Below are 24,894 nucleotides of genomic sequence, written 5' to 3'. Positions count from 1 at the left end.
TTTTAGTTGTTTTTGTAGCAATAACAATGTTTATGCAGCAAGTTATTTTTATTCGTTCTTCATTGTATTTTCAGTACAAGAGCTACAGGTTCTTCATGCAAAATGTAAATAAGCATTGACATTCAAGCTGTGTTACTTCAAGAAATGCTAGAAGTTTAACTAAATTTAAGTGGGAACTTGACAAATGAAGAGGAAAGGTTTTTAAGCATAAAGGCACCATTTCAGGCTCAGAAAGTGTCAGTTTGCCAGAGACTGGAAGGGTGCTTTGGGAAATGCTGCTGTTTATTTGTCTATTTTTGTGCTGTTCACAAGATGTGCACTTTGTGCCGCTGTAGGATGAGTGTCCTGGCCTAGAGGATCCTTTGTTCTGGTCGGCATGGCTGTTCTTTCATAGTTACACACTATAGGTAACACTGTCTTCCTTATTGTAACTCATTCTCCTTTTACAGTAAACTGCTTTAAGTGCTTCCTGTGTGAGCTCTGTGTTTGGTGACTGCAAAATACTGTGTTGTTAAATCAAAGGCACTGTGGAAAGGCCACTTAGCTTCTCCTGCTTTCCATTTGCAGCTTCTGTGTAGGAGATGAGCTTTCCCCAGTTTGATTTTTTTTTTTTCAGAGTTTGTGCTCACTGTTACTGTTTATGTTACAGTTTGACAAATACTTTGCAGTAACTTACAGCACTTAAATACTGGACAGATCCTTGGACCGTTGTGATCTTGGATAATCAGTTTTAAAATAGTCTCAATACAGATGTCATGGTTCTGTGACATACGACAAGCTCAGCCCTTGGGTACCAGGACAGAAGAGTTTTAATTGGTGAAATAGAAGTGGGCATCTTTTCACTCTGCAGTCAAAGGCTGTTTCAGGGCTATCTAATAGATGTATGGAGCAGTTTGGGTGTCAGGAAAACCTATTTCCATTGTGTGGCCTTCCAGAATAGGTAAATAGATGCAGCTTATGGCAACTGTGTCTTTCAGGTGTCCTCACAGGCCAGTCAGACTGGCCCTGTGTTGTGGCACTTCCATGTGTGAGCAAGGTACCCTCTGGCCAGCTGGCATCTTTGTTCCCCAGAGAGACAAAAGGCCACTGAGGCAGCAGACACATTTAAATACCAGGCCTTGTGTTAGGAGTGGTGCACAAAGCTCTGATGTCAGCTTTTACATAGTGCCATCTTTTGTGTTTCTGAAGTAGAAAATGTATCTTGGCTGCATTTTCAACATTTGCTTAAATTCTTCTCGTACTCCCTTTCTTGTGAGTGGGATGGGAAGGGGAATAGAAGATGCACAGAACACTGATGGACAAAGTCAACATGGCATCGAATATAAATTAATAATAATTAAAAATACTGCATCCATCCTGTAATAATTTGGTCCCTTCTATTAAAAAAACAAGATGTGGACAGCTGGAGAGGGTTGAGAAAAAGACCACAAAGATAACTGGAGGACTGGAAAGCCTTTTGCATGGGAGGGCTGAGAGAGCTGGATGTGTTTAGCCTTGAGAAAGGATGGCCCAGGATGGAGACCTTGTCACAATGTTCCAATATTTCAAAGGTATCTGAAGAGAAGATGGAGACTCCCTTTTTACTAGGAGTAACATGGAAAGATGAAGGATAAGAGGTACAAATTACACCAGGGGAGAATTCTGATTGGACACAAAAGGAAAATTCTTCACAATTAGGACAATCAGCCATCTTGAGGAAATGGTGGATTCCCCAACGCCAGGCTCAAAATTTTAAGTCTTGCCTGGACAGGGTGTTGGGCTGTCTTGCCTAGACTGTGCTTTTACTGGGAAAGTTTGGACCAGATCTTCCTTGAGATCCCTTCCAACCTGGCGTTCTGTGACCGTAAGTGATTTTGATCTGGTTATTGCTTTTGTGATGATACATCTTTTCTGGAGTACTGTTTAATTCAGTGGTTTTCTGTGTGCCTAAAAGTAATAATTTGTGTGGATGCAGCTTTATAATCAAAGCTGGTTTTACTTGTAAGCTCTTTGTTGATCTGGGTAATTTTCTATGTGCAGGTATGCACAAATGTCAGACTGTGCTGGTTGTATATTAGTGTAGAACTAAGAGCCTTCTGCAGTGTAACTTGATAAAAAGTGAGGCTTGAATTGGGAGAATTTATTGTATTCTCAGTTGCTCTGCTTGGCAGCTTCTTGAGACGGACATCTGGGTTTTCTGTCAGACACAATGGGTGCAAGAAGAGTCTCCCCTCAAATTATGACATTGCTGTAGAACTAAAATTCGCTATTTTCCTTATTGTTGTCAAGTAGTATTAATGCAACTTTCTCATTGCCTCTATTAGCATTCTTTATTCAGCCATTTGTTGTAATGATGGAATTTTCCTAAAGAGCTACTTTTTAATTTTTCTTTTTATCAGTAGCTTAGCTAATTAAGAGTGATTTTCATCACAGAAGTTTTAGCTTTTTAGCAAGTGTAAATAAGTGAGAGACATTATTCTAGAACTGGTTTTGGGACATTTTTCCTTAGCTACCTTTCTCTTGATGTCTAAAATACATCTTGTGTTTCAATGCCGTACTGTACATGCTGCTGATACTTGAGTGTTGCTTTCACTGTGTGCCCAAGGCATGGAGGGATTTTTAATTGCAGTAATTTACAGTTCAGAGGTGTAATGGATGGAAGGGAGGAAGTCAGCTACAGGTTATGAAAGTTTTTCGTGATGTTGCACTAAAAACTCAGAAAAAATTCCAATTAAATATGTTTTCTGGAAGCAGGCTACAGTTAGGTAACTATTCATTTTGGTATTAAACTCTTAGGGTTGTACACTAAGCAGTTTTCTGAATGAAAAATACCAGAAAATTTCAGACATATTGGTTAATTAAAAATCTGGAAGCATGCTTTACATAATTGCATTACTGATGAAAAATTGAATATTTTGTATCCTGAATGTAAGACAAGTGCATCTTCCTTGAAAATAAGTGGAAAGAGAGTTATACAAGGGCTGAGGAATATTTTTATGATAGGCTGAGTTTAGGCATCTGCTGGAAATGTGTTTACACCCTGTTTCAGTCTAGGTAGAAATCAGAACAAGAGAGTTAACTCTAGTGACAAATATGAGTATTAGTAGGCCACAGTGATTCATGCTAAATGTTTTTACCTTCAGTGTTTGAGATGCAAGGTATACAGCTTTATTTTTTGCTTCCTCTCTCCCCTTTTTCAACCCATTGAAGATTCACAGCAGAACTGGTGGCAGTTGTTCCTTTTTCTTGATAGTTAAAAGTATTGCTATTGCTAGTTCTCTGTATTTTTGGCATATTGTATTTCTCCCAGAAAAAAAGCAATTTCCTTATGGTAGCATGTGTCTGAATTGAATAATTATAGTATTGGAGATGGAAAGTGGTAGAAATATGGAATGTGTATGAAGCAAAAAAGGAAACAATTATGTGTTACTTTTTATAATTGACAAATTCTCAGTGAAAGAGCTGGATCTTAGTTCTACACCTAGTTATTACAGATAAATGCTTGCTTTCTAGTCTTTGTACCTCTCATTCAATGTTTTGCTGATTTGTCTTCTTAAATAAAATAAAATAAATCAGTTGTTGCTGTTCATGATAATTTTAGGATGACTATGGTAGTTTGTCTCATTTTACTTTATTATTGATAAATACAACTGAGAGATGGCTCAAATTTGGTTCCAGTTTTAAGGCTTCTAAATGTCTTTTTTTTTTCATTGTTTATCTAAAAGTCCCAGACTATCAATCCAAATACTTGATTATATTTTGTCTTTTTGTGTTAGTTGGCTGCTCTTTGAAAGTGCAGGTAGGGATTGATACAATTGAACCAAACAATTATCATCTGTTTACTGCCTCTTTTGTATTTCAATTTCACACCAACTGCGGGAAATAATTTTGTGTGTTATTTCAGTTATTCATGTATGGGATATATATTGCTGAAAACAAGAACTTGTGAGCTTCTGAGATAGCTGAAATGCTGGGTAGCAAACTTTGAGGCTTCTCCTTCCTGGAGGTATTTTTTTCTCTGGTGCAAAACCATCTTATATGGGTGTTTTGGGGTCTTGGTGGTTTCTCATAGGTTTTTTTATTCCCTGCCCCCTGCTTTGGAAGCCCAAGTTTGTGGGAGGGCTGATTTGAATTTGTGCAATTTACCCAAATTTATGTATCTCTACTGCTGTCCCCTGTGCTGCTCGCTTTGTGGGGATCAAAGTAAAGAGGGGAGCTCCTTAATACTGGTCTGTGTTGAGGTGAAGAGACATTAAATGGTTTTTGAAATATTGCAAGTGGTGATCTAGGGAAACCTTTGCAGTGCCTTCTTGAAATGGGGAGCTGTGTGAAGGAGAATGACATCACTGTGCCTGCTGGTCACTTTGACTGGCTTTAGGCTCAAAGTCCTCAGGGTATGTGGGAGAATTTCCTGTGTGAACTTCTCTGGTAGATTTCTCTTCTCTGGTCTGACCAAAGATAAAAAGTAAAGAAATTATGTGCAGCAATGGTGTCTCAATTTTGAAGAAATTAGATGTCTGTGCAGTAAATTTAGCAGCAAAACTAATTTTTCATGGGATAGGAAGTGTATCACAGAATAGCTGAGATTGTAAGGGACCTGTGGAGCACATCTATCCACCTCCTGCTCAAAGCAGTCACCAGATTGCTCAGGACAATTCCAGCCTAGTTTTAAATGCCTCAAAGGATCCACAGCCTGCCTGGGCAGCCCTAATCTAATACAGGATTATCTTTATATTAAGAAACCCTGGGCTTTTAGCTTTGTGGTTGTTTTGTTTTGGTGGTTTGTTGTTTTGTTTTCGTTTTTTTCCTTTTCTTTTCCTCTTTTATTTTTGGAAGTTTAGATGAAGTTTCCTATAACTCAGTTTCTGGCCATTGCATCTTGTCCTTCAGCTGGACACCACAGAGAAGAGTCTGGCCCTGTGTTCTTTACTCCTTTCCATCAGGTATTCACACAGAGTAAGATTTCCAGCTGCCCAGGCTTCTCTTTTCCAAGCTAAACAATCCCCAGAAATCTCTGAACCTCTTCAGATTATCGTATTTTGGGCTCAGTCTTGATAGGGAATGAGAATTGGACTGAAAAATTGGACTGATTTGGTGAAATGAAAAGTATGCAAATTGAGATGTTAAAAGATGATTGATTGTCTGTTTCAAACAAGCTTCAAAAATACATAACAGATCTCTAAGTACCATCAGTTGCACAGTTAGGCTGAAGAACTTGGATTATGGAGAAGCTTTGTAATTCTTGTAAATTAAAGAGAAATATTTTTAATGCTTTTCTATAATAACTGGAACAACTCTTCATAAAAAGATGTTAGAAATAAGAACTTGAGTGAGATGTGGAGAAAGACTCAAAGCTGTATCTTCTCTCAGAATGGTTATAGGTAAAGTTGGATCTAACTAGTTTGAATTACAGTAGTGTTTTCTGTTGAGCTTTAAGGGACAGTCAGTGGGGATGAGAATTGAGGGTTCATAAAAACAAATGTGTTACAAGATGTGTGTAACCCTACTCTGAAGAGGGTACTGCAGAGGTGGTGTCAGAGTGGGTGACACTGCTGGTTTCTCCAGAACTGTTCTTGACAATTGTTGACTGAAAAGTGACCTTTGCATAGAAAAAGGCAATGCCTCAAAAAGACAAAATTTAAAGGCACCTGTTACATGTGAGAGGCAGTGCTGAAGAACTGTGCAACCCTGGGGATTGGAATTACTGAACAAAGCAGCATAAAGTGCAGCTTGTCATGAGTATGAGTATTACAAAGAGCCTTTGCAAAAGTCTGGGAGCTCATTAGTTGGAAATACAGAGCATTAGGAGTAGGCAATTTGGTTTTTTTGGCTGCAGCTGAGTTTGAGCCATGAGACCAAATTGAACAAATAGGATCTGAGAATGTATTGAACCATTTTTATTCTGTAGAAGTAGGCAACAGTGTTGTTAGGTCCTAAGAAGAGTTAATTTTAAATGGAGTATGTTTTTCTGGCTGATTAAGGTCAAAAGTAATGAATCCAATGTGGAACAAGTACAGAGAGATTACTCAAATTATTGGATGAATGGTGGCTTTGCTTATGGTGAAAAGGACTTTGTTCTGCATGGCTGAACAAGCTGGACTGTGAGACAAGATGGTTGCAGTTTGTGTTCAGAAGTGTGAAAAACTATTTGAAATGAAAAGCAAAGTAATTTAAGTGTAATGGAAATTGAAAGTTCTGGAATAATTCAATCTGAATACTCCATAACTTCTTTTTGATTTGTCACTATATGTATTCTGTGACAAGCTTTGAAAAAAAATGTTGTAGTGGTAGAGATCTAGTTCTTTATGAAGGTGATTAGCTTTACCCATTTGCAGCAGATATTGATGTTCCAGTCTGTGGTTTCTAGCAATATTTGATGTGCTCCATTACATGAAGGTTCTTTTATCAGTTCCCATTATTTTAATATTAGTAGGAATAAACTCTGTGCTTAGTAAAGTTTGCAAAGAATAGACTCAGCAAGACTATAGTGACAGTGTCTGTGGAAGTAATTTTCTCTGTGTAGTGTAGAGAATATTTATAAAGCTATTTGTTTGTTTTGTCTCTGTTTAAAGTATTTACAAAACCAAGGAAAATCAAATTTGGCAAGAATCCTTTCCAGATGTGATCTCTGAAAAAAGAGTGGGAATTGGCCACTCATGTACTTTCAGATTCAAGCAGTTCATTATGTATCTGCAGGCCTGATCTCTATATTTTTGAAAGACAGCAGGTCATTAAAGAAACCAGCTCTTAGTTCTTGCAAAAACACAGGTTGCCAGTGGTTCAAGGCTCTCACTTCAAACACCTGGTGTTTTGAGAAGAAAACTGAGACCTTTCTTACAGAGCAAGAGTGTGTTGTTTGGGTTTTTTGAAACAACTGCTGCCTCCGGTTGCTCAGAAGAAAATTCAGGAATGACAACTGTTACATTTTAGAACAAAGGAATGAATTTACAAAAATTGTGAACGAGGAAGGAAGGGTGGGTTTTTTTGTTTGTTTAGTAATTAGTCATTTCATAGGAAGCTTCTGAAATAACATTATTATTGATAATGATTTTGATCCCATTAAGTTGTGTTATTATTGAGCAATTAACATTTCAAAATGGCTGCAAAATTTTGATTATAAAAATTCAAGCGAACAGTTGTTCCCTTCTTCTTGGGTCTTCCAGCAAGTTATTTTCCTCACTTTTCTATAATTGTTAATTCTCTTTTACAGTTGTCCTATAAAACTGTCAGCCTAACACCAGAATCCCAAGAGCTTGACACAGTAAAAAAGAAACTGTGAGGTTCCTGAAAATCTCTGAAGACTGTGGTGCTGTGAAACAAGGAGCTTTAATATATGATAGTCATAGACTGTTAAGGGGAAAAGGGAAAATAGGAGGTGTATCCATAAAGCCAGCAGAACTTAGAAAAGCTGCTGGCAGGTAGCTCTTGCATTTTCTCTGTATGAACAACTGCAGTGCGCTGCAACTGAGCAGCGCTGGCTTTTTAGTCTCAGGAGGTGAAACATGGAATGTTTTAGGCAGCTGCAACTGGGATTGGTTTGTGGTTTATCCAGATGCCTTTGTAGTGATGTAATGCTCAGATTCCTGTGGCTAGTGAATGGAACTAGAAGGCTTGTGTGGTTGGATTAGATGTGCACATCTCTCTGCAGCACATCATCTCAAATTCCAGCACAGGATGTATGAAAGTGTAGACAGATAATTGTTTTCCACAAGGGAAAATATCTGATGCCGGTGTTAAGGTTATTTTTATTCATGAGGAGTTCTCAGAGAAGACTTTGAATATTGAGAGCAGAGCATTCTGTGAAGCATGAGAAGAACCAGTAAGCACAATTTGGTTTGTAGTTTTTTAGTGATCTCTTAGAAATTATGTCCCTGGAAGTGTTGGTAAGGGTTACTGTGCAGCTGAGGGATGACTGTTTGTGGGAAAACATGAAGTGCCCTGGTCTGGTTTCTTAAGTGGGAGATACATAAACATATACATATATAGATACAGTATGTAATATTTAATAGTGTGTTGTTCTCTTTACATTGAAATAAACAGAGGAACAAGCTGGTTTTGCTGGAAGGGGTGTGGATCTTTTGCTCCGTTCATTTAATGGCAAAAGGGTGATAAAACCCCGTGCCCTTCTGTTTGTTTCCCAAAACTGACTTTGCATAAAAGGATGGATCAGTAAGATGTAAAGCAGGGGGAATTTCTTGGGGCTGGTGAAGCCTTGCAGTAGGTACACTTAGAGTGTTTTTGCTTTGGGCTGATCTCACCAATGTGTGTTCCTGGAGTGATTACCTGAAAGCAGTGATGTCTTATGGCTGACTTTAAAGTACTAAAAGTTGTTGTGGACTCCCAGTTTGTGTAAGATGATGATGAAATGCTCTGAGAACTGAGTGGGTTTATCTTTGGATTCAGTCAGTTCCAGCTACCTGTCCTCAAAACACCTCTTTCAGCTGTGAAATTTAGATACCTCCAGAGAAACTGTGTTCTAGGCTATCTTCCTCTTGCAGCTGTATGGGTTAATTATGTAACTCTGAGATGTGAGAGCAGAAAAGTATAGGTAGGAAGTGCTTTATAAGCTAAATTTAATTGTTAAAGATAATGCTGTTTTAGTGCTTGTCAGTGGTGCTCTAGAAGTTCTCATTCCCCACTTCATGCTACTACACAGTTGGGCTAAGCATAAACTGTGGTTTTATGCTTATGTAGGCATTACTGAATTCTTCTTGTATGAGCCTTTTTCTCTATGAACTATGTTTTTTCACTTAGCTAGCATGAATGTCATTCTTTTAAAAACACGTCTGAAGTCTTTTAAAGTATTAATGTTATTTCTTGAGCACAAGATTCTAAGTAATCCTGTCCTATCTTTCTTAATTTTATGACTATTTTCTCTATTTATGGCTTTTCCAGTTTAATCATAGAAAAACTTGGATTGGAAGAGCTCATTAAAGGTCGTACCATCCAACCATCCTGAAGTTGCAATGTTTGTGTTTTTGTTAGCTAGTGAGGCTCCATGTTGTTAGATTAAGAAGGTATACTGTAGAACTTACCATCTGTGCACTGAAAGTGAGAAGCAGTAGTGAGCTGAATACTTAATAGTGGAGAAAAAGCAAATGTGGCAGCGTGGTCCACCTCAGTCCTACATTTGCATGTTTAGGTGAGCACTCGTGGCTTTTATGTGACTGCTCAAATCAAGAAAGCTGGAACGGGATGTTTTTTAGGAGTGGATGACTATGCAACTGAGAGACAAAGAAAAAGATAAATCCTGATTGAGAAAACCTTGGCATCAGGGAGAGGCAGGAAGCATGGCTATTCATGCAGGTGATCCTTAGTAAGAGAAAATTGAAGAGGCTTGTTTGTCATACAAACAAAAGGAAATAGTGCTCTGTGCACTGAAGAAGGTGAATAAAATCCTTGCAAGGATGAGATATGAGAAAAATACAGAAGAGGGATTCTGGGATCTAGGAGAGAACCAATTTAAAGGGAAAAGGTTAGACTAAAGGCTTACTTATTTTGGTAGTGGTGTTTGATCTATTTCCTTTTTATAAAAACCAAATCTTTGTAATGATCTTCCATTCTGGATACTCTTTATTGGTAAAGAAAAAGAAATTGAGATGGCAGCATTTATTGTTGCCAAATAGGATAGAACCCAGACACATGGACAGTGTTAAATTTGTTCTTTATATAGAGGAAAATATAAATGTATCAGTGTGTGCATATAAGGGATTTAGAAAGAATGTGACAATTATGGAGGTAGAAAAAGATAGCTAGATAAATAGGAATATGCAGAATTTGGAGTGTTTGTTGCCTTTAAAAATACCACATTGTGTTAAAAATAGTGGGTGAGTTTTCTCTTTATATTTCTTTTTAACAGACTCTGAAGGCAGATCCAGAAGAACTGTTTACAAAACTGGAGAGAATTGGTAAGGGGTCTTTTGGTGAAGTTTTTAAAGGAATTGACAATCGGACTCAGAAAGTTGTTGCTATAAAAATTATTGACCTAGAAGAAGCAGAAGATGAAATAGAAGATATCCAACAAGAAATCACGGTGTTGAGTCAGTGTGACAGTCCATATGTAACTAAATATTATGGATCCTATTTAAAGGTAAGATACTCACAGATGGTGGCTATTTGGTTTTACAGGTAATTCTTTTCCAGACTATCCACTTGTGCCTGTTTTTGTTGGTGAGGTTTGTCAAACCTTGGTTAAAGAAAAATATATTTTTGTCCTTTCAACTCTAAAGAAAGAACGAGTTACTGTATTTTGTGAAGTATGTGACAGAATTTAATAAGAAAAAATGCTTGTCTGTTGCTATTTCTGTACAAAAACTCCTTTAAATAACCTGAGTTTGTTGAGCTCTAATATGTTTAGATTCTCTCAGTATTAGTTAATTTAAATTCAGAAAATTCAACCTAAGTCTGCATTTGAATTACCAAAACATTAAAAGCAATTAGTATCAGCTGTTTTGTGAGGCTTGAAATTTTTTGTCAGGGCTTGATCCCTGATCATTCTAAGCTCTTAGTTTGTTCTTCTGAGGAAACTGAACCCATCTTTGGTCTGAGTGATTTAAAAATTAAAATCTGAAAGTAAATAATTTTGCACATTAGACATAAGTGAAGCTAATAATGGAAGGGGTTTCTGTTAACTGTCTTGTGAGTCTGTTTCCCTTTCCTCCCACTGCCATATTATTATTGTCAGGATTCAGTTTGAGGTGTGCCAGATAGTTTGCTCTTTTGTTAAGGTTTTCTTTTTTTGTTATTGTTTTTAATTGGATGGATGTAATGATTTATTATTTCTTGAAGGTAGTGGAAGTATCTGGAAGCTTTTAGTGTTACTTTATTCCTTGGGCAGACTTTGTTCCCATCTCAACAGCTCTTTCTTTTATGACAGTGAGATGAGAATCTAGATAAGAGCTTGTTGTCTTGGCAAGATTTGAAGTTAACAGTTGGCAAAAAACACTTTATTCAGTCTCCTTTTGCTTTTGTGGAAGTGTTCTGTTTATCTGCAAAGACATGAAGGTTCTGAAAGGGGAACCCTGCTTTATCTCTCTGTCTCTGAGATTGCCAGTTAATTTCCAAAGAAAAAAGGACTTTTTCTGGATGCAGGATATACTCAAATGAGAGACAGTTTTTCCTTTCCTCCTTGTGCTCTGAACCAGTTTGCTTGGATATCTTCTCAGTAATTCGGTAATGGTTTTTTGACCTGATAACTTGTTACCAGGGCTGGACTTCGGTGTTAGGTATAGGTTTGGTCTCAGAAGCATCAGAAGGCAGTTAATTGAGCACAGTAAATTGGATAAAGTTTTCCTCATAGCTTCTGCCACTGCTTTTGAAATTACACTGTCAGGGACTGATAGTTCAATGAAGTATGGCAGCTGCATCACTGTGCCTTCCTGGTCTGTTTGCTCTCAACAGTTGTAGCCCTTTCCTGTGACATTCCAGCTGTGTGAGCTGTCCCATCATGTCTTGGTAATTGCAGTGAGATCAAAGCCTTGTAACTGCACAGAGATCTCCAATCCCTGCTGCTTGTTCCCTATACTGCCTTCATTGGTGTGCCAGCTCTTCACAGAGGTATTTGAGTGTGTCTGTGTCTCAGTAGGGCTGCAAGGGAATGTCACACAGTCCTTTCCTCTTCTCCCACTTCTCCTAGTTCAAAGCTGACTTTACCAGGTTGGCAATTCTGTTGGCAAAGGCTTTTATGTGACCTGTTTCATGAGGTGGGTTCTATCTCTTCCAATCAGCAGAGTCCTAAAACAAAATCTTGTTGCCAGCACCAGTGGTGCAGCCAGTTTACTTTGTAAATCCAACTACTTCTGCTCTCATCATTTACCCAAACTGGCATAATTAAGGAAAAGACTACCTGGGCCTCCAGACCCTCGTCTCCGGAGCCCTAATATTGGATGTGATGGTTCCTATTACCCTTGGTGTCATTTGTGCCCACAGGATAAAAAATCGAATATAAGAAAAGGTCTGATGGGAAAACCTCTTATTAGTTTAAAAAATGTGTATAATTACAATGAGGCTGAAAAAGAAAACCCAGTGTTCAAATTTAAAGTAAGTGAATGTTGATGTTTTTTGAAGGTGTTATGGCTGTGACTGCTTTTCCTAGTAGAAGGGGAGAGGAGATTGTAGGGGTCTGTACCCTGAATGAGTTTGGCTGGGTTGAAGGGTCAATAGGGATACTTGTGCTTATTGTTGTGAGGGGGACCCTCTGATACCTTCCATATCCCTTTTTCTGTTCAGTGCAGCAGCCTGTGAGTTTTTCATTTTGTGTCAGCTCTGTAAGATACAGCACCAATAGTGGCTGTGTGTGACTCAGTTACTTGTGCAGTGAAGCACAGCTTTTTCTGCAGCTAGTAGAATGTGAAGCTGCTCATTGCTTCAGTGCTTTGTGAATGTGTGTTGTTCGTAAGACACTTGGTACTGCAGCACTTTGGGTCTTCAAAACAAAAAGCTGATTTCTTTATGCTGTTAAAAGTTCATGTGTGGTAGTTACTGGGTGATGCTGATAAGTGGTAGAATCTTTGCAAAAGAAACATTTTGCAGTTTTACTTTCTTTCTAAAAAAAGAGTAAGGTTTTGTTATCGGATAGAGATATTGTGTCATCACATATATATACGCACACACAAAAAAGGGACTATATCAATATTTAAATGAATTGGTTCATATTCTTGGCTAGAAATCTAAGTTTATTTGCTGCAGATCTCTTTTGTATTGGAAGCCAGGACTGCCATATGTAGTTCTAAGGGTCTGACCATCTTTTAGCTCTGTTTCTGACAGTGCAGATAATCCGTCACTGAGAATGTTCAACACATTAATTTTCCATGTGTTGAGTGATTAGGAGACGTTATTTCTTCTGTGATTGGAGAGTTTAACACTAATTACAAGAAAGATAATAATGTCTTGTCACAGAACAAACTTCTTTGAAGTAAGCAAGTAGAAAAACAATAGGATCTCAGTTTACATTGCCAGCCACTTCACTAATTATCATCCTCTAGTCTGTGCAGCCTCGTGTGTATTGACCGTGTCTCTGGTGGATGTTGGATAGAGAGTTACTGTTTGTAGGGAACTCTTCATTTGATTTTCCATTAATTACTTTGGCAGACAAATTGAAATTGTTTTTGGAATTGCTATCCTTTCTCTAAGTAGGCAGAATATTTTGGGCTTGAGTTTTAAAATATTTGTTTATTTTTTAGTAAACCAAATCATCTGTCTTTGAGAAATCTTTATATTGTTCTTCATTCTGTGTTATTCCATACCTTCTTCCATTAAGCTAGGTGATTTTATATACCAGTGTGTTCAGGAACCTCTTGATTGGAATTTTAGAAGGCTTGTATAATACTACTGTGCTTGCCTGAGGCCTCTTGCTGTCTTGAGATGATGTGGGAAGAGCTTGTCAAGCTCTTGGTGCCTTCTGCATGATATACATGGTAGGACAGCTTGAAATAACTATTACAGTTTAATGAGTTAATGAAAGTTTCTTTGTTCTAGTAACTTTTTAAAAACACTGGTTAGTTTTTAGGTTATACCTAGAATAGTGTGATATACTCAAAAGCCTTGTTAACTCTGCAATACTCTGTATATCCTATTTGAATGTTTTGAAAGTGTGTTTATAGCAAATTCTTCTTTCATATGCAAAAACTAAGCCATATGAAATAAAAAACTAAGTTCATATGAAATATTACTGCTTTAGCACAATGAATCTTAAATAAGAAGCAACTTATTGCTCCCATAAAGCAAGTCTTGCATTCCTTCTAGACTTTGTTCTGTGCATCTGTTTTTGGAGGTTTGTGTGCAGTTGCTGTGATCAGAGTTCATGCAAATAGAGCAAAAGCAATAGTGAAGTTGTACCAGTTTAGGTTGTCATTCTGAATATAAATTTATTTGTGGTACGCCTTTTTGTCAGAAATCTAGATGTATTTGTATCAAACAGAAATGGAAATGCCCTTTTCTAAGGGCATTGTATTTTTAAATACAATGTCTTAATGTTCCCATTCCATTGGAAAAAAAGGTCTTTTGTCTGTAGGATATACTAAGTAACTGCAGTGTTGCTCTTAAAATAAATTGCATTTACATGGGTGCAGATATCTACAGGGATTGCCATTTCTTGTCTGCCATGGTGTGTTAAAAACCTGTGTTAATGGTCCTTGCTGTCTTCCAAATGAAAGGTTCATCTGTTCCTCTGTGATCTGATTAAATGCTCCAAGGATAGAAGAATAGATTTTTAGATCCTTAGAGAATTAATTAATGAAACTTCTTTGGATCTTTTTACTCCTTGGATTTTAGGTTAACAGCATCCTTGTTCTTCTTTGTAATGGATTAGGGATTTTTTTTTTTTTTGTCAATTTTTAAAAAATTTCTTATAAATTTGGCTGATATTTGCTGTCTCTTCTGAGTTTTGCTGAGCTGGAACTCTTAGGAAGTATTGCTGTGCTACTTATTCTAAAACTTTTTCAGTCTAGAAGCTTGTCAGCTCTGCTTTTTGCATCTTATTCTGTTTTACCAAATTTTCAAGAGCTTAGTTAGATTTGGTTCTATGGTTGTTTCTCCTGTCCTTGTTGTTTCAAATCAGTTTTATTTTCAAGATTCAGATGTCTCTCTGGTAATGTTTCTTCAGTTTTGTTAATAACTTTAAGGATGGCTTTATTATAACTCAATAATGTTTTTATATTTCTTGATCTTGTTTTATTATTTAGAAATATATGAGCAAATCAATTTGTGTTTATATTTAAAACACTGAAGGTTAAAACCCTTGACTTTTTTGCATATATGTATATATACATTACACTGCAAACCTAGGTTAATAAGTCTATATGGTCAAAAGCTGAGATTGATGTGTTTATATATGTGTATATGTTGAAAATTCATTTCTTCATCTTAGACTTCTATACTTATGTATGTAATGGCAGAGCAAATAATCTATAAGTAGTTTCATCCTCCATTGTAGCTAAGTGCACATGATATCAAACTGGTATTGAACTAGTTTTGTAGTATGTTTTTAAAAAATACCACTATCTCTAAGCTTGTGTTTCTTCATCCTCCAAATATATTTTTCTAGCACACCGTGGAGCTTCAGAGAATACCCTCTTTTGGACTGTTTACATTTATTGACCTAAGAAGAATAAACTTACTCTGTATGTTCCCCTTTATTCATACAGACAACCTCCCATTTTATGAATGTATTTTAAGAATTATTTTAATTATTTTTTAAAAGTTTATAGGAAGCAGTGATAAAAGGTTCGTAAAGGATAGCTGCCAATAATTTTTAGGCTTTTTGTTACATAAAACCAGTATGGCTTTTTATTTCCTGTCTAGGATGTAATATACCTACTGCTGAAAGTCAGGCTGGTGTTTCTATAGACAGCAAGAACACAGAAAATAGCTTCTGGTTAACTTTTATGAGTGACACATTCTACCCTAATTAAAAAAATAAAGTGCTTTTATGAAGTTTAATTAATTGAATTCTGTAGTACAGTGAATTCTGGCAAATGAACTCCAGCCAGAACAAAAATTTTTTTATGAAAAATGGTGATTCTGAAATTAATCTGTGGTTTTATTTTTGGTAATCAGATGAATGTGAGGTTGGTAAACAGTGCTGATGCTGAGCCTTAGAAAGTCTTGTGTGGTTAGGGCTTCGGTATACACAGGATCAGTGACACTCCTCTCAGAATAACGTGGCCAGTTCACAGTGGGCTGGAAAACTGCAATGCAGTCAGTGAAGAGCTTCTCAGGAACAGTTCAAGGTTGGGAAACCTGTATTCAGGAGGATGACTGAAGTTCAGGCTAGGTTTTGTTTTTTTAAGAGAAGGTTGGAAGTGACTCAATGTGTATATAGGACAGCCCTTTCTGAGAGTTTAGTGGTTTCTAACCAGTTATGCCAAAATATGACAAGATGTACTGGCTGAGTGGTCAAGGTAAGCAAATTTCATCTCATAATCTAGTGTACTGTTTTAAAGGGTAGACAGATTAAATATTGGAACAGCTTATATGAGGTGGGTTTTATGCCACTAGCAGGTTTTTGGGTTTTTTTTGTGTCAGTATTTGCTGAATTTAAAGAAGCCTGAGCTTGAATGCTTTGGGAGACTCATGAACTTTAATGTGGACATGTTGAATATCCTAGGTAATGTAACTTGGAATGTGGGTGTTTGTGTGGGACTTGAATGAGTTTAAAGTTGGTGTTCTTTTGCTTCGCAGGTTTAACTGGTTTACTTTAACATTTATGAGCATCTCTGAGCTGATGTGACCTTAAATGTCAGCCAGAAGTTAATGGACTTGGTGCATTCTGTTCTCATTTGATATAGCAGGCAGCCTTTGGCAGGTTTCATTGTGCTTATTGGGGTGGGAGACAAAACAGAGATTTTTCCTGCTTAACTGTAAGAGTGTGGAATCCCCTGTGACAGGGGTGCTACCTCAGCACAGGGAGAAGTGGAACGTGTGAGTAGTTCTTGATGGTCCATTGTTGTGCTTTGTGCCCAGTCCCGCAGCAGCAGCTTGTGCCCTGGCAGAGCTGACTTTTGCAACTGCAGTCCCTGAACTTTGGGTGTTAGAACCATAGAGTCATAACGTTGTTAAAGTTGGAGAAGACCTTTCAAGATGAGGCCCAGCCATCAACTTAGCACCATGACCACTTTGTTCACCATTAAACCATGTGTTCACGTTTTCTGACCGCTTTCAGGGATGGTGGCTACTGCTTCCCTGGGTAGTCTGTGCCAGTGCTTTACAGTCCTTTCTAGAAATTTTTCTGTGAAGAAATTTCTCCACCTGGTACAACTCAAGGCTGTTTCCTCTCATCCTGTCACTTGTTACCTGGGAGAAGAGATCAACCCCCAGCTCACTGCAGCCTCCCTTCGGGTGGTTATAGAGAGCAATAAGGTCTCCCTTGAGCTTCCTTTTCTCCCCCACCTCCCCCAGGCAGTCCTCAGGTGACTTGTGCTCCACACCCTTCCCTAGACCGGTTGTCCTCTGGACTCATTTAGGCAGGATTAAATGAAAAAAGCAGGATTAAATGAAAAAGCAGGATTAAATGAAAAAGTAACTGTCTTTCATTTTTCCTGCTACAATTGCAACCATGTTGTCATCATTGCATTTTATGAGGGGTTGAAGGGCTGAAATGCTTTCTTCATTCTCTTGACCAAAGCTAGAAGGAATTGTCTTCATCTTCAGGAATTCCTGCAGCTGGAATGAGAAGAAGGCTGGGGCTGCAAATTCTGTTCTTGTGGCAGTGTTAGGAGCAAAATAAGGCCCACTTTCCTGTGAGCCAACCTGTGTTCTGGTATGCTTACTCTTATTTTGAATCACTGGTAACCCTCTGTTCTCATTAGGCAACCCTGGCCTGCAGAGAAGTTGAATGAGTGTTGCCTTCATTTATCTGTAGTAAATGTAGAGATGACATCTGGCTGGACTGCTTAGAGGGAGGTAGCAAGAAGATTTCTGTAGTTCTAAAAGGCTCTCAGATGTTGTCAGTCTACTGATTGAGTGAACGAGTAGGAGACTTCCATTGATAGAGCCCCTATATATGGTAGCCATAAATAAGACAAAGGCAAAAGGATGTCAGAGAACCCATAAACTGTTTCTAGAGTCATGTTCTTTTGCTGTGAAGTCCTGTTTTCATATTTAAAATAGTTTGGTCTCTTCTTATTTCAGAGTTGTTACCTTGAACTCTGAGCCTTTGTTGTGCATAGTCCTTACTACTGTCTTTCCCTGTAGCTATTTGCTGCACTCTTAATGATAAAAAAGTCCCTAGTTTGCATTGTCTTTATTCAAAGGTATGGTTTCAAATTGTAGTTTTAGAAACTTGTTATTCCAGTATTTTCCTTTAGCAGTTGCAGGGATTTTTGGCACTTTCTGGAATCTGTATCATATTGCCCTATTTTTTCACATCTGTTGAAAAATCTGCCTAGTAAACAATGGTGCCTTCCAGAAATTTGCTGTTCATCAGTGTAATCAGTTCTGCACTTTTAGCCTTTTATGGCTAAGTAATTCTTACTGTACAGGTATATCAAGGTTGGGAAGCATCACCTAGTATATCTCAAAGAAAACTGAGAGTCTGTAGTAACTATATTTTGTATTTTGTGTAAGTACTTAACTGTATCATGTTATTCTGATCTTGTTTTAAATAAAAAATTAGAAAGCTTAATGTAAAATATAATTTATTGGAAGTAATATGTTTGTTGTCCTTGTGATGACCTTAACAGCTGCCTCTGTACCACTGTGATTGCTGACCTCTGTATGGTATGTGTATAATTTCACATCTCAGTATCTGCTTTTAGGCAGATCTAACAGATATGAAAAAAAGGCAGCAGCAGTATCTTGTTCCCCATCCTGCTTACCTGTTCCTGCCATGTAACTTGTGTTGGATCTGTTGGCTGCATCATGAGTTGGTTCATCTGGGAGACAAGTTTCCTTGGTGTCTTCTCCTGTCCCTACCAAAAACAGCCTTGAAAAGAGCAAACCCCAAACACTGACAGATCAACCAGTTCTGAGTTCTGTCTACGAAATGCTAGGTCAGGTGCAAAAAAAAAAAAAAAATTAAAAAATGGTAGACTTGGGTGGCCTAAAAACTAGGAGGTGGGGGGAGAGAAAAGTACCAAAGGTGTTGGTAATGGCTTAGTTCTAGATTAGCTGTACCATGAAGCCCTTTATTTAGTGTGACTATACAGATTAGGATGACGCAGCATTGCCTTCTAGCCATATGTAATCTTGTGTCAAATGTCCTTCTGTAACTTGTGCATTAACTGCTACACTTCTTGCTGCAGGCCTCTGAAATAATTAAAAAGAGAGTATTAATGTGGCATTCAGGTCTAAACCTTTTGCTGCTGTTGCTGCAAAGGGGAGGTCCAACTGTGCCTTCAAAGTGGCCACAGAGGCTGTTGGAACTTTCAGTGAAGTGGTTCAGCTCACTGAGTGGGTAGAGGACTAACCACCTATTTTTTATTTATATTTTTAAATCCTTTGTTTTAAGGATTAGAGCATTGTGCACTGATGGTTCAGACTAGTCTAAAGTTTTATGCAAGCCCACTGGCAATACATTGTTTGTGGAGGTTCTTCCATCAGCCAGTCAGCAGTAGAGCTGAAAAAAGAGAACGTGTGTATGTGTTATGTATGTGTATCTGTTTAGGCTTATCTGCATTAATTTTGTGGGCTGTTTCCCCATTTTTTTTTTCAGATACACTTCATGGTACAATGCTTTTCATCTAGAATGTGATTAATCCTGGGCTGCCAGCCTATTGATCTGATGTTCTCATGAACCTCTAAAACATTTTGGTTGAAAACTTCTTTACCTACATCCATAGCACCATAATCTGGTGCTCTTACATAGTTACTGTGTTTTTGTTGCAACTTGAATATGAGTGTTAGGTAGTCTGCATAGCTCAGTTAACTTTCTTTTACTTAAGTATACATTGGCATTTATGCAGCATTTTGGGTCAAATTACTTATTCTAAGTGTCTGTGTGCTCTGTATGCACATAGTAGTATAAAAGCAGAAGAGTCTTTACACTTAAGGAACATTATGGCATGTTGCAAAACGTGCTAGTAAGCATTTTTAAATATTGAATGTTGAACTCTGAGAAATTGTTATTTGGAAAAAGTTGATTAAACTCAGAAATACTGAACTTCAAAAGGGAAGTTGCCCAATTAATAGGTTTAAGGACTGTAGTAGTTCTAAAACATTGCAGTTCTTGTGTACAGTAGCCAGTGTTTTCAAACAAATTCCTAAGGTTCTTTCTTTATACTATTAAATTCTGTGCTCTTGCATAACAGTTGGGATAAAAATGATCATTTGGAGGTACTGAGTTTTCTCCCTTTTTGCTTCCTTCAGTAGTTCCTTGAAACAACAACTTCTAAGAGCAAAACAAAAACATAAAAGAAGAAGGGAGAATGGAAATTATTTATGTGACTATAAGGTGTTTTTACCAGTAATTAGGTCAGGGTAAAATTTGTAAAGACTAAAACTAGAAAATAATAAGGACTTTACAGAAAAATTATGTGTTGTTGGGACTGGAATGATAAGCTTGACAGAAATCTGACTTGAAGATCCTGAGCTATTGTAGGGTTGATACATGTGTACAATGCCATCAGTAGTAAGAGTTTTGAAGAAGGATTGGCCTATGTGTGTTCTGTGAAGGGAATAGTGGAATTTAATAGCATGTGAATGCAAAAGGGGGACGAAAAGAGGGTTATAGCTTGATAGGCTGCGAAACAGGGGTGCAGATGTTGGAAGGTGTGGTGAGTGGTATAAAAAATTATTAAACTGATAAATGGATTGATATCTGAGCTAAGAAGTAAACCTGATTTGTAACTTTAATATTTAATTTAATTTGATGCAATGGGTGAACAGGAATGGATGTAAGCATTAGAGCAATTGTATTTTTGGGCAATGGAGAAGGGGGTTTTGTGCCTCATGTTTTTGTTGGAATTTTGTTTCTGATATAGAGAAGGGAATAATTATAAACCCCCTGCGTCCTATTGATGTGAACTGCTCCAGTGAGGAAGGTTTAAGATACACAGGTGTAGAGTGACATTTTTGTGGAGGGAAAATTGCTAATCTCAGTATTTGTTGGCTGCAAGGTTCTTTTGTTAGATATAATGCAATTTATCTGAGGTAAAGAATTCTGTGAACTAATTTACTTTTGGTTCCCATTTCCTGATTTGCTTTTGCTTCCAATTTTCTGGTTTGGGACCTTGTACAGTTCATTAATAACCAGTATCAGTAAAATTCAGTTCCATTTGGAGCTTTGATTATGGGTTACTTTTTTGTCTTGGTAACTGTTTATAAGAGGTGAGTAGATGGTCTGTTGGGATTGTCATAGGACCACATAAGTAATTTAGCACTTAGAGAGATACACATATTAATCTTTGTGTGACTCTGTTGGTGGACTTCCTGGGGAAAGGTTTACCCCAGTTAGTAGTATAGGTTTTTCCCCCCATAAGGCAATGACTTGGTAGATATGGTTATGATGTACTTATCTGCCTGGTAGACAGGGAAGGGAAGGATGAATCTTGTCAGTCTTGCTAAGAATAAAAAATGTTACAGTTAAAAGGATAGTGGTGGTAAGGGGCAGGATTTTTCATTCTTCCACCACTGTGTTATGAAGCAAGGAAAGGGAAAGTGGCTGTAGGCCAGGTGGGAGGAGGAAGAGTATGAGTTTGTGTACACTTAGTGTTCCAGAGCAGTGGTTACCCATTCCTTTATGAAGCGAAATATGTGCTGTTCTTCTGTTGTTGTGCAAGTTCCTTGAATTTACTAGCTAGGAGCTGGTTTTGCAGCCAAGTCAAGAAATACATGTCTTTGTGCTTCCACTGTAATGTACTTTGGTAGAAAGTTACAGATCCAGATTGCCCACTAATTTGCAGGTCTGGGAAATCATGTGCTTAATATGACATGCCTAGGCTAGTGACAGCTGGGCTATAAAGAATCATTTCTATGGTGGAAGGGCATGTGCCCCGGAAATGTGCCAAGGAGGCTGTGAATATGGACACTGTTAGAGATGACTCACTTTAGGAAAAACATGTAGCTCGTGGCTTTAGCATGTTGGCATGCAAACACAAAAGTCTGCTAAATGCTCTGCAGAAGGAAATCTTTTTTCAGCACTGTGACAGAACATTCATTGTTGTGGGTTTTTTTGCAAGCAAGTGGCTCTGCAAGCTCTCCTACTACTAGCTTATGGCAAAAAGGATGCATTTAAAGGTTAATTGTATACTGCTGTGGTGATTGCAAGAGGTAATTGTTGAAGAGGGTCTGCTGCCTTAGATAGTAGAGTTGACTAGTATATGTGTCTAGGAGTTGAAATGTGACATTTTTTCTTGAGACCTGGAGAAGGCAGGAATTTCAGAGGATTGGAGAATGATTCCAAAGGCAAGCAGCTTTTTTTATACATGTATACATGTGTAAAATACTGTCTACTGAGATGATTCTGCTTAGTCTGAAGTGTCATGTTAACTGTGTTTTTCATGGACTTCGGAGAGTCCTAACTGGGACGAGCAGTTCTTGTCTTTACTTAGTTTCTGTTCTGCATTGGCTACCCAGCAGATGCCTTTTTTTTTTCCTTTGTGGTTGAACATGTTAGATGGCTGACAAACCTTGATGAAAGGACATAAATGCGCCACATGCAAAACCACAATGATTTCTTTGATTGCAGGGACCTTTTGGCCAGCTTGCAGTAAGGACTTGTGTTTAGAAGAGAACCTTTGGGCTCATCTGTATCTCCCTCCCCTCAAAGGGATGGCAGCCCCAGGACAGCTAGCATTCATCCTGACGCCAAGAGACTTCAAAGGAGGTAAGCGCCTCAGAAACGCTCCCCAGCCAAAACACTTGTCAGTCCTGCACCCCAGCCTGGCAATATTCTTTACTACAGCACTACCAGCATTCATGGTTCCTTTGGGACAATTTTTTGAGAACTCTATGGGGCCTCATCAGCTGCTTGCAGCCCCCTTAAGATTCACAAATTGTCCATTGCTGCCAGTTTGCTTAACAACGTGCCCCCAGTGGAAGGGAAAAAGACGTGCTACACTTCTGGAGTATAACTCAGACATATGCCCCCCTCTTCCCCTTAGTTTTTTATTTTCATATTTTGGATGAGGTCCAAACTTGCACTTTTTTCAATTCTTTTTCCTTAAGATTAAATTTGGAGGAAGAAAAAAAAGAAGCCAAAACTAAGTGCTGCTTACTTTACACAGTTTTAAACCCAGTTTTAAAATAGATTTCTGAATTAGCTCTTTAAAACAAGATGATTTCCACCTAATTCTTTGTGTGCTTAAATTTCTAGTGAGCATTAGTCCAGAAAGGTTCTATGGAAGTAAATTACTGCATTTTACTCTCCTTGAGGGATATATGTCCTTCGGAATTATTTTTCCATGTTAGAGATGCTACCTACATGAAGCACAGCCTTCCAAGTACCTGTGGAAAAGTAATTTAGTAAAGAAAGCAATTTAAAATAAACAGAAGTTTACTTTGATATCATAAATTTAAACACAAAATGCCCATTGTAGCTTTTTAAAATCTATTGTTTTGTAAAAGCAGACTTTTCAGGGGTGACATCAACCGGTTAATTCAGGTGAATTGTATGAATACTCAGCTCTAGATCTTTCTTTCCACATTCTTATTCTAGTAGATAATATATATTATGCATATTTTGTACATATATATATATATATATATACATATATATATATATAAAATTATATGTTCCAGTATATTCTTATTATATGAAAACAAAGAATATTACTGGAATCATAATGAAGAACCTTCTAGGTTCTTGCTGTGTTGGTGTTGGTTTTTTTTTTTTTTGTTTTTGTTTTTTGTTTTGTTTTGTTTTGTTTTTTTTTTCCTTTAGTAGGAACATTTGGGCATGTAGACTTTTAGTAAAGATGATCATATGTTTTCTAAACAGCTACTATTTTTTTTTTCTAAGGATGTGGATTTGGAGAGTATAGTTGGCGCTCAGACTATGGAAGCTTTAGTATATTCAGATATGTTGAGGTAGTGAACAAGTGGATTGTCTTGGAAAATAATGTCCTGTCTAATTCTACACTTACATATGTGGAAATGAAGACAACTTGTCTTCCCTCATTTATCTGCCTTTTACTGTCAGTGAAAGTGGAAGTGGTTGTTTTTGGTTTTTTGGGGGGTTTTGTTTTTTTGGGGTTTTTTTGTATGTGTGTGTATTTTGGTTTCTTTTTGGGTGGGGGACATAATTCTAAATAAATTTGGTCTTATGCCTGCTTCTCTAGAAATTCAGCAAGGAAGAGTAGAAACAGGACTGAGAATTGCTACACTGCTTTCTAGTCTAAAAGTCTCTGTTGATGGACATCTCCTCTGGTAAAATGAGTGACCTAGCTATAGATGGGAAATGTTGTATTGTTTGGAGGCTCTGGAATTAAATACTTTAAAAAATCCTTTTAAAGGTAAATGTTACTTTTAAAGTAACCTTTAGTTACTCCTATTGTCAGTTTTTCCTGGAAGAAGCTGATATTCAAAGCAACATTCTTTCTCTTTCAAATTGAGAGTAGAACTCAATCGTTCATTTAGGAAGCAAAATCAATTTAAACCATTTTCTTTAGTAACAGTTTTAACTGTTAATAGTGTTAAACTGTTTTCTTTAGTAGTGTACCAGATGATCTGCTTCAGAATGGCAAGATTTTTAGTCATGCTTTCATGATTAATAGTTTATCTTAATCTGTATTTCATACCATCTGCTTTTGCTCCTCTTACACCTCGAAATCCCAAGGTAGTATATTAATTTGCAAGGTTAAAGATAACTAATTCATGGCATCTGTTGGTGTTTCAGTACTTTTTCACCTTTCTAAGGAAATGGGGAGAGTACTTGAAGACTCTGCTCTAAATTAGTTGTGTCAGCATGGGGAGGGAGAGGACAGTTTATCCAGAGGATGTCTTTGGTGGCATACCTGTGTATGTGTAGTGCTGTTACTTCATAAATAATAGTTTTTCTTGTTCTTTGAAATCAGTGGTTGTCTTTCCATGCCATCTGACTGTCAAGTGCTTTGAAACAAGTGTCTTTAGAAAATAATAGAGTTTGGTTTTACTTAATGAAATCTCTAATAACATAAGCAAATAGCTTTCAAATAATACACCCCAACCTATACAATTTCATGTTGTTGTAGTAGGAGGAATTAGATAGAAAATGATTAGCAGATGATTAGATTGTCAAAGAAAAGCTCAAGTGAAAGATTATGTACATTGAAGCACTCTGTGCTTCATAGGAAATGTTGGAGTAATGGTCAATTCTTATTCCTTATTAATGAGGCTAAAAATTTTCTGTTCTTTCAGCTATGGAGAAAAAAAAATTACAGTGCATATTGTGATTGCCTTCAAGAACAAACCATAATGTCTTAGAAAGATGATGTGAATTAACATAGAAAGTTTATTTTCCTTTCCTTGTTTTCTGCGAAGACAATTCTAAAAAGTTTTGAA

At 37.4% G+C, this 24,894-nt stretch overlaps 1 protein-coding gene across 1 annotated transcript in view; it reads left to right on the top strand.

Annotated features, from left to right (window-relative positions):
- Positions 1–24,894, top strand: part of STK24 (serine/threonine kinase 24) — a 53,485-nt gene that overhangs the window by 2,993 nt on the left and 25,598 nt on the right. The window contains exon 2 of the mRNA XM_058824827.1: positions 9,839–10,069. Within this exon, the coding sequence (XP_058680810.1) occupies positions 9,839–10,069 (231 nt within the window). The remainder of the gene's footprint in view (positions 1–9,838; positions 10,070–24,894) is intronic.

Source organism: Ammospiza caudacuta, chromosome 2 (assembly GCF_027887145.1).
Source record: "Ammospiza caudacuta isolate bAmmCau1 chromosome 2, bAmmCau1.pri, whole genome shotgun sequence".
NCBI lineage: Eukaryota > Metazoa > Chordata > Aves > Passeriformes > Passerellidae > Ammospiza > Ammospiza caudacuta.
This window is presented reverse-complemented; position numbering and strand designations above follow the sequence as displayed.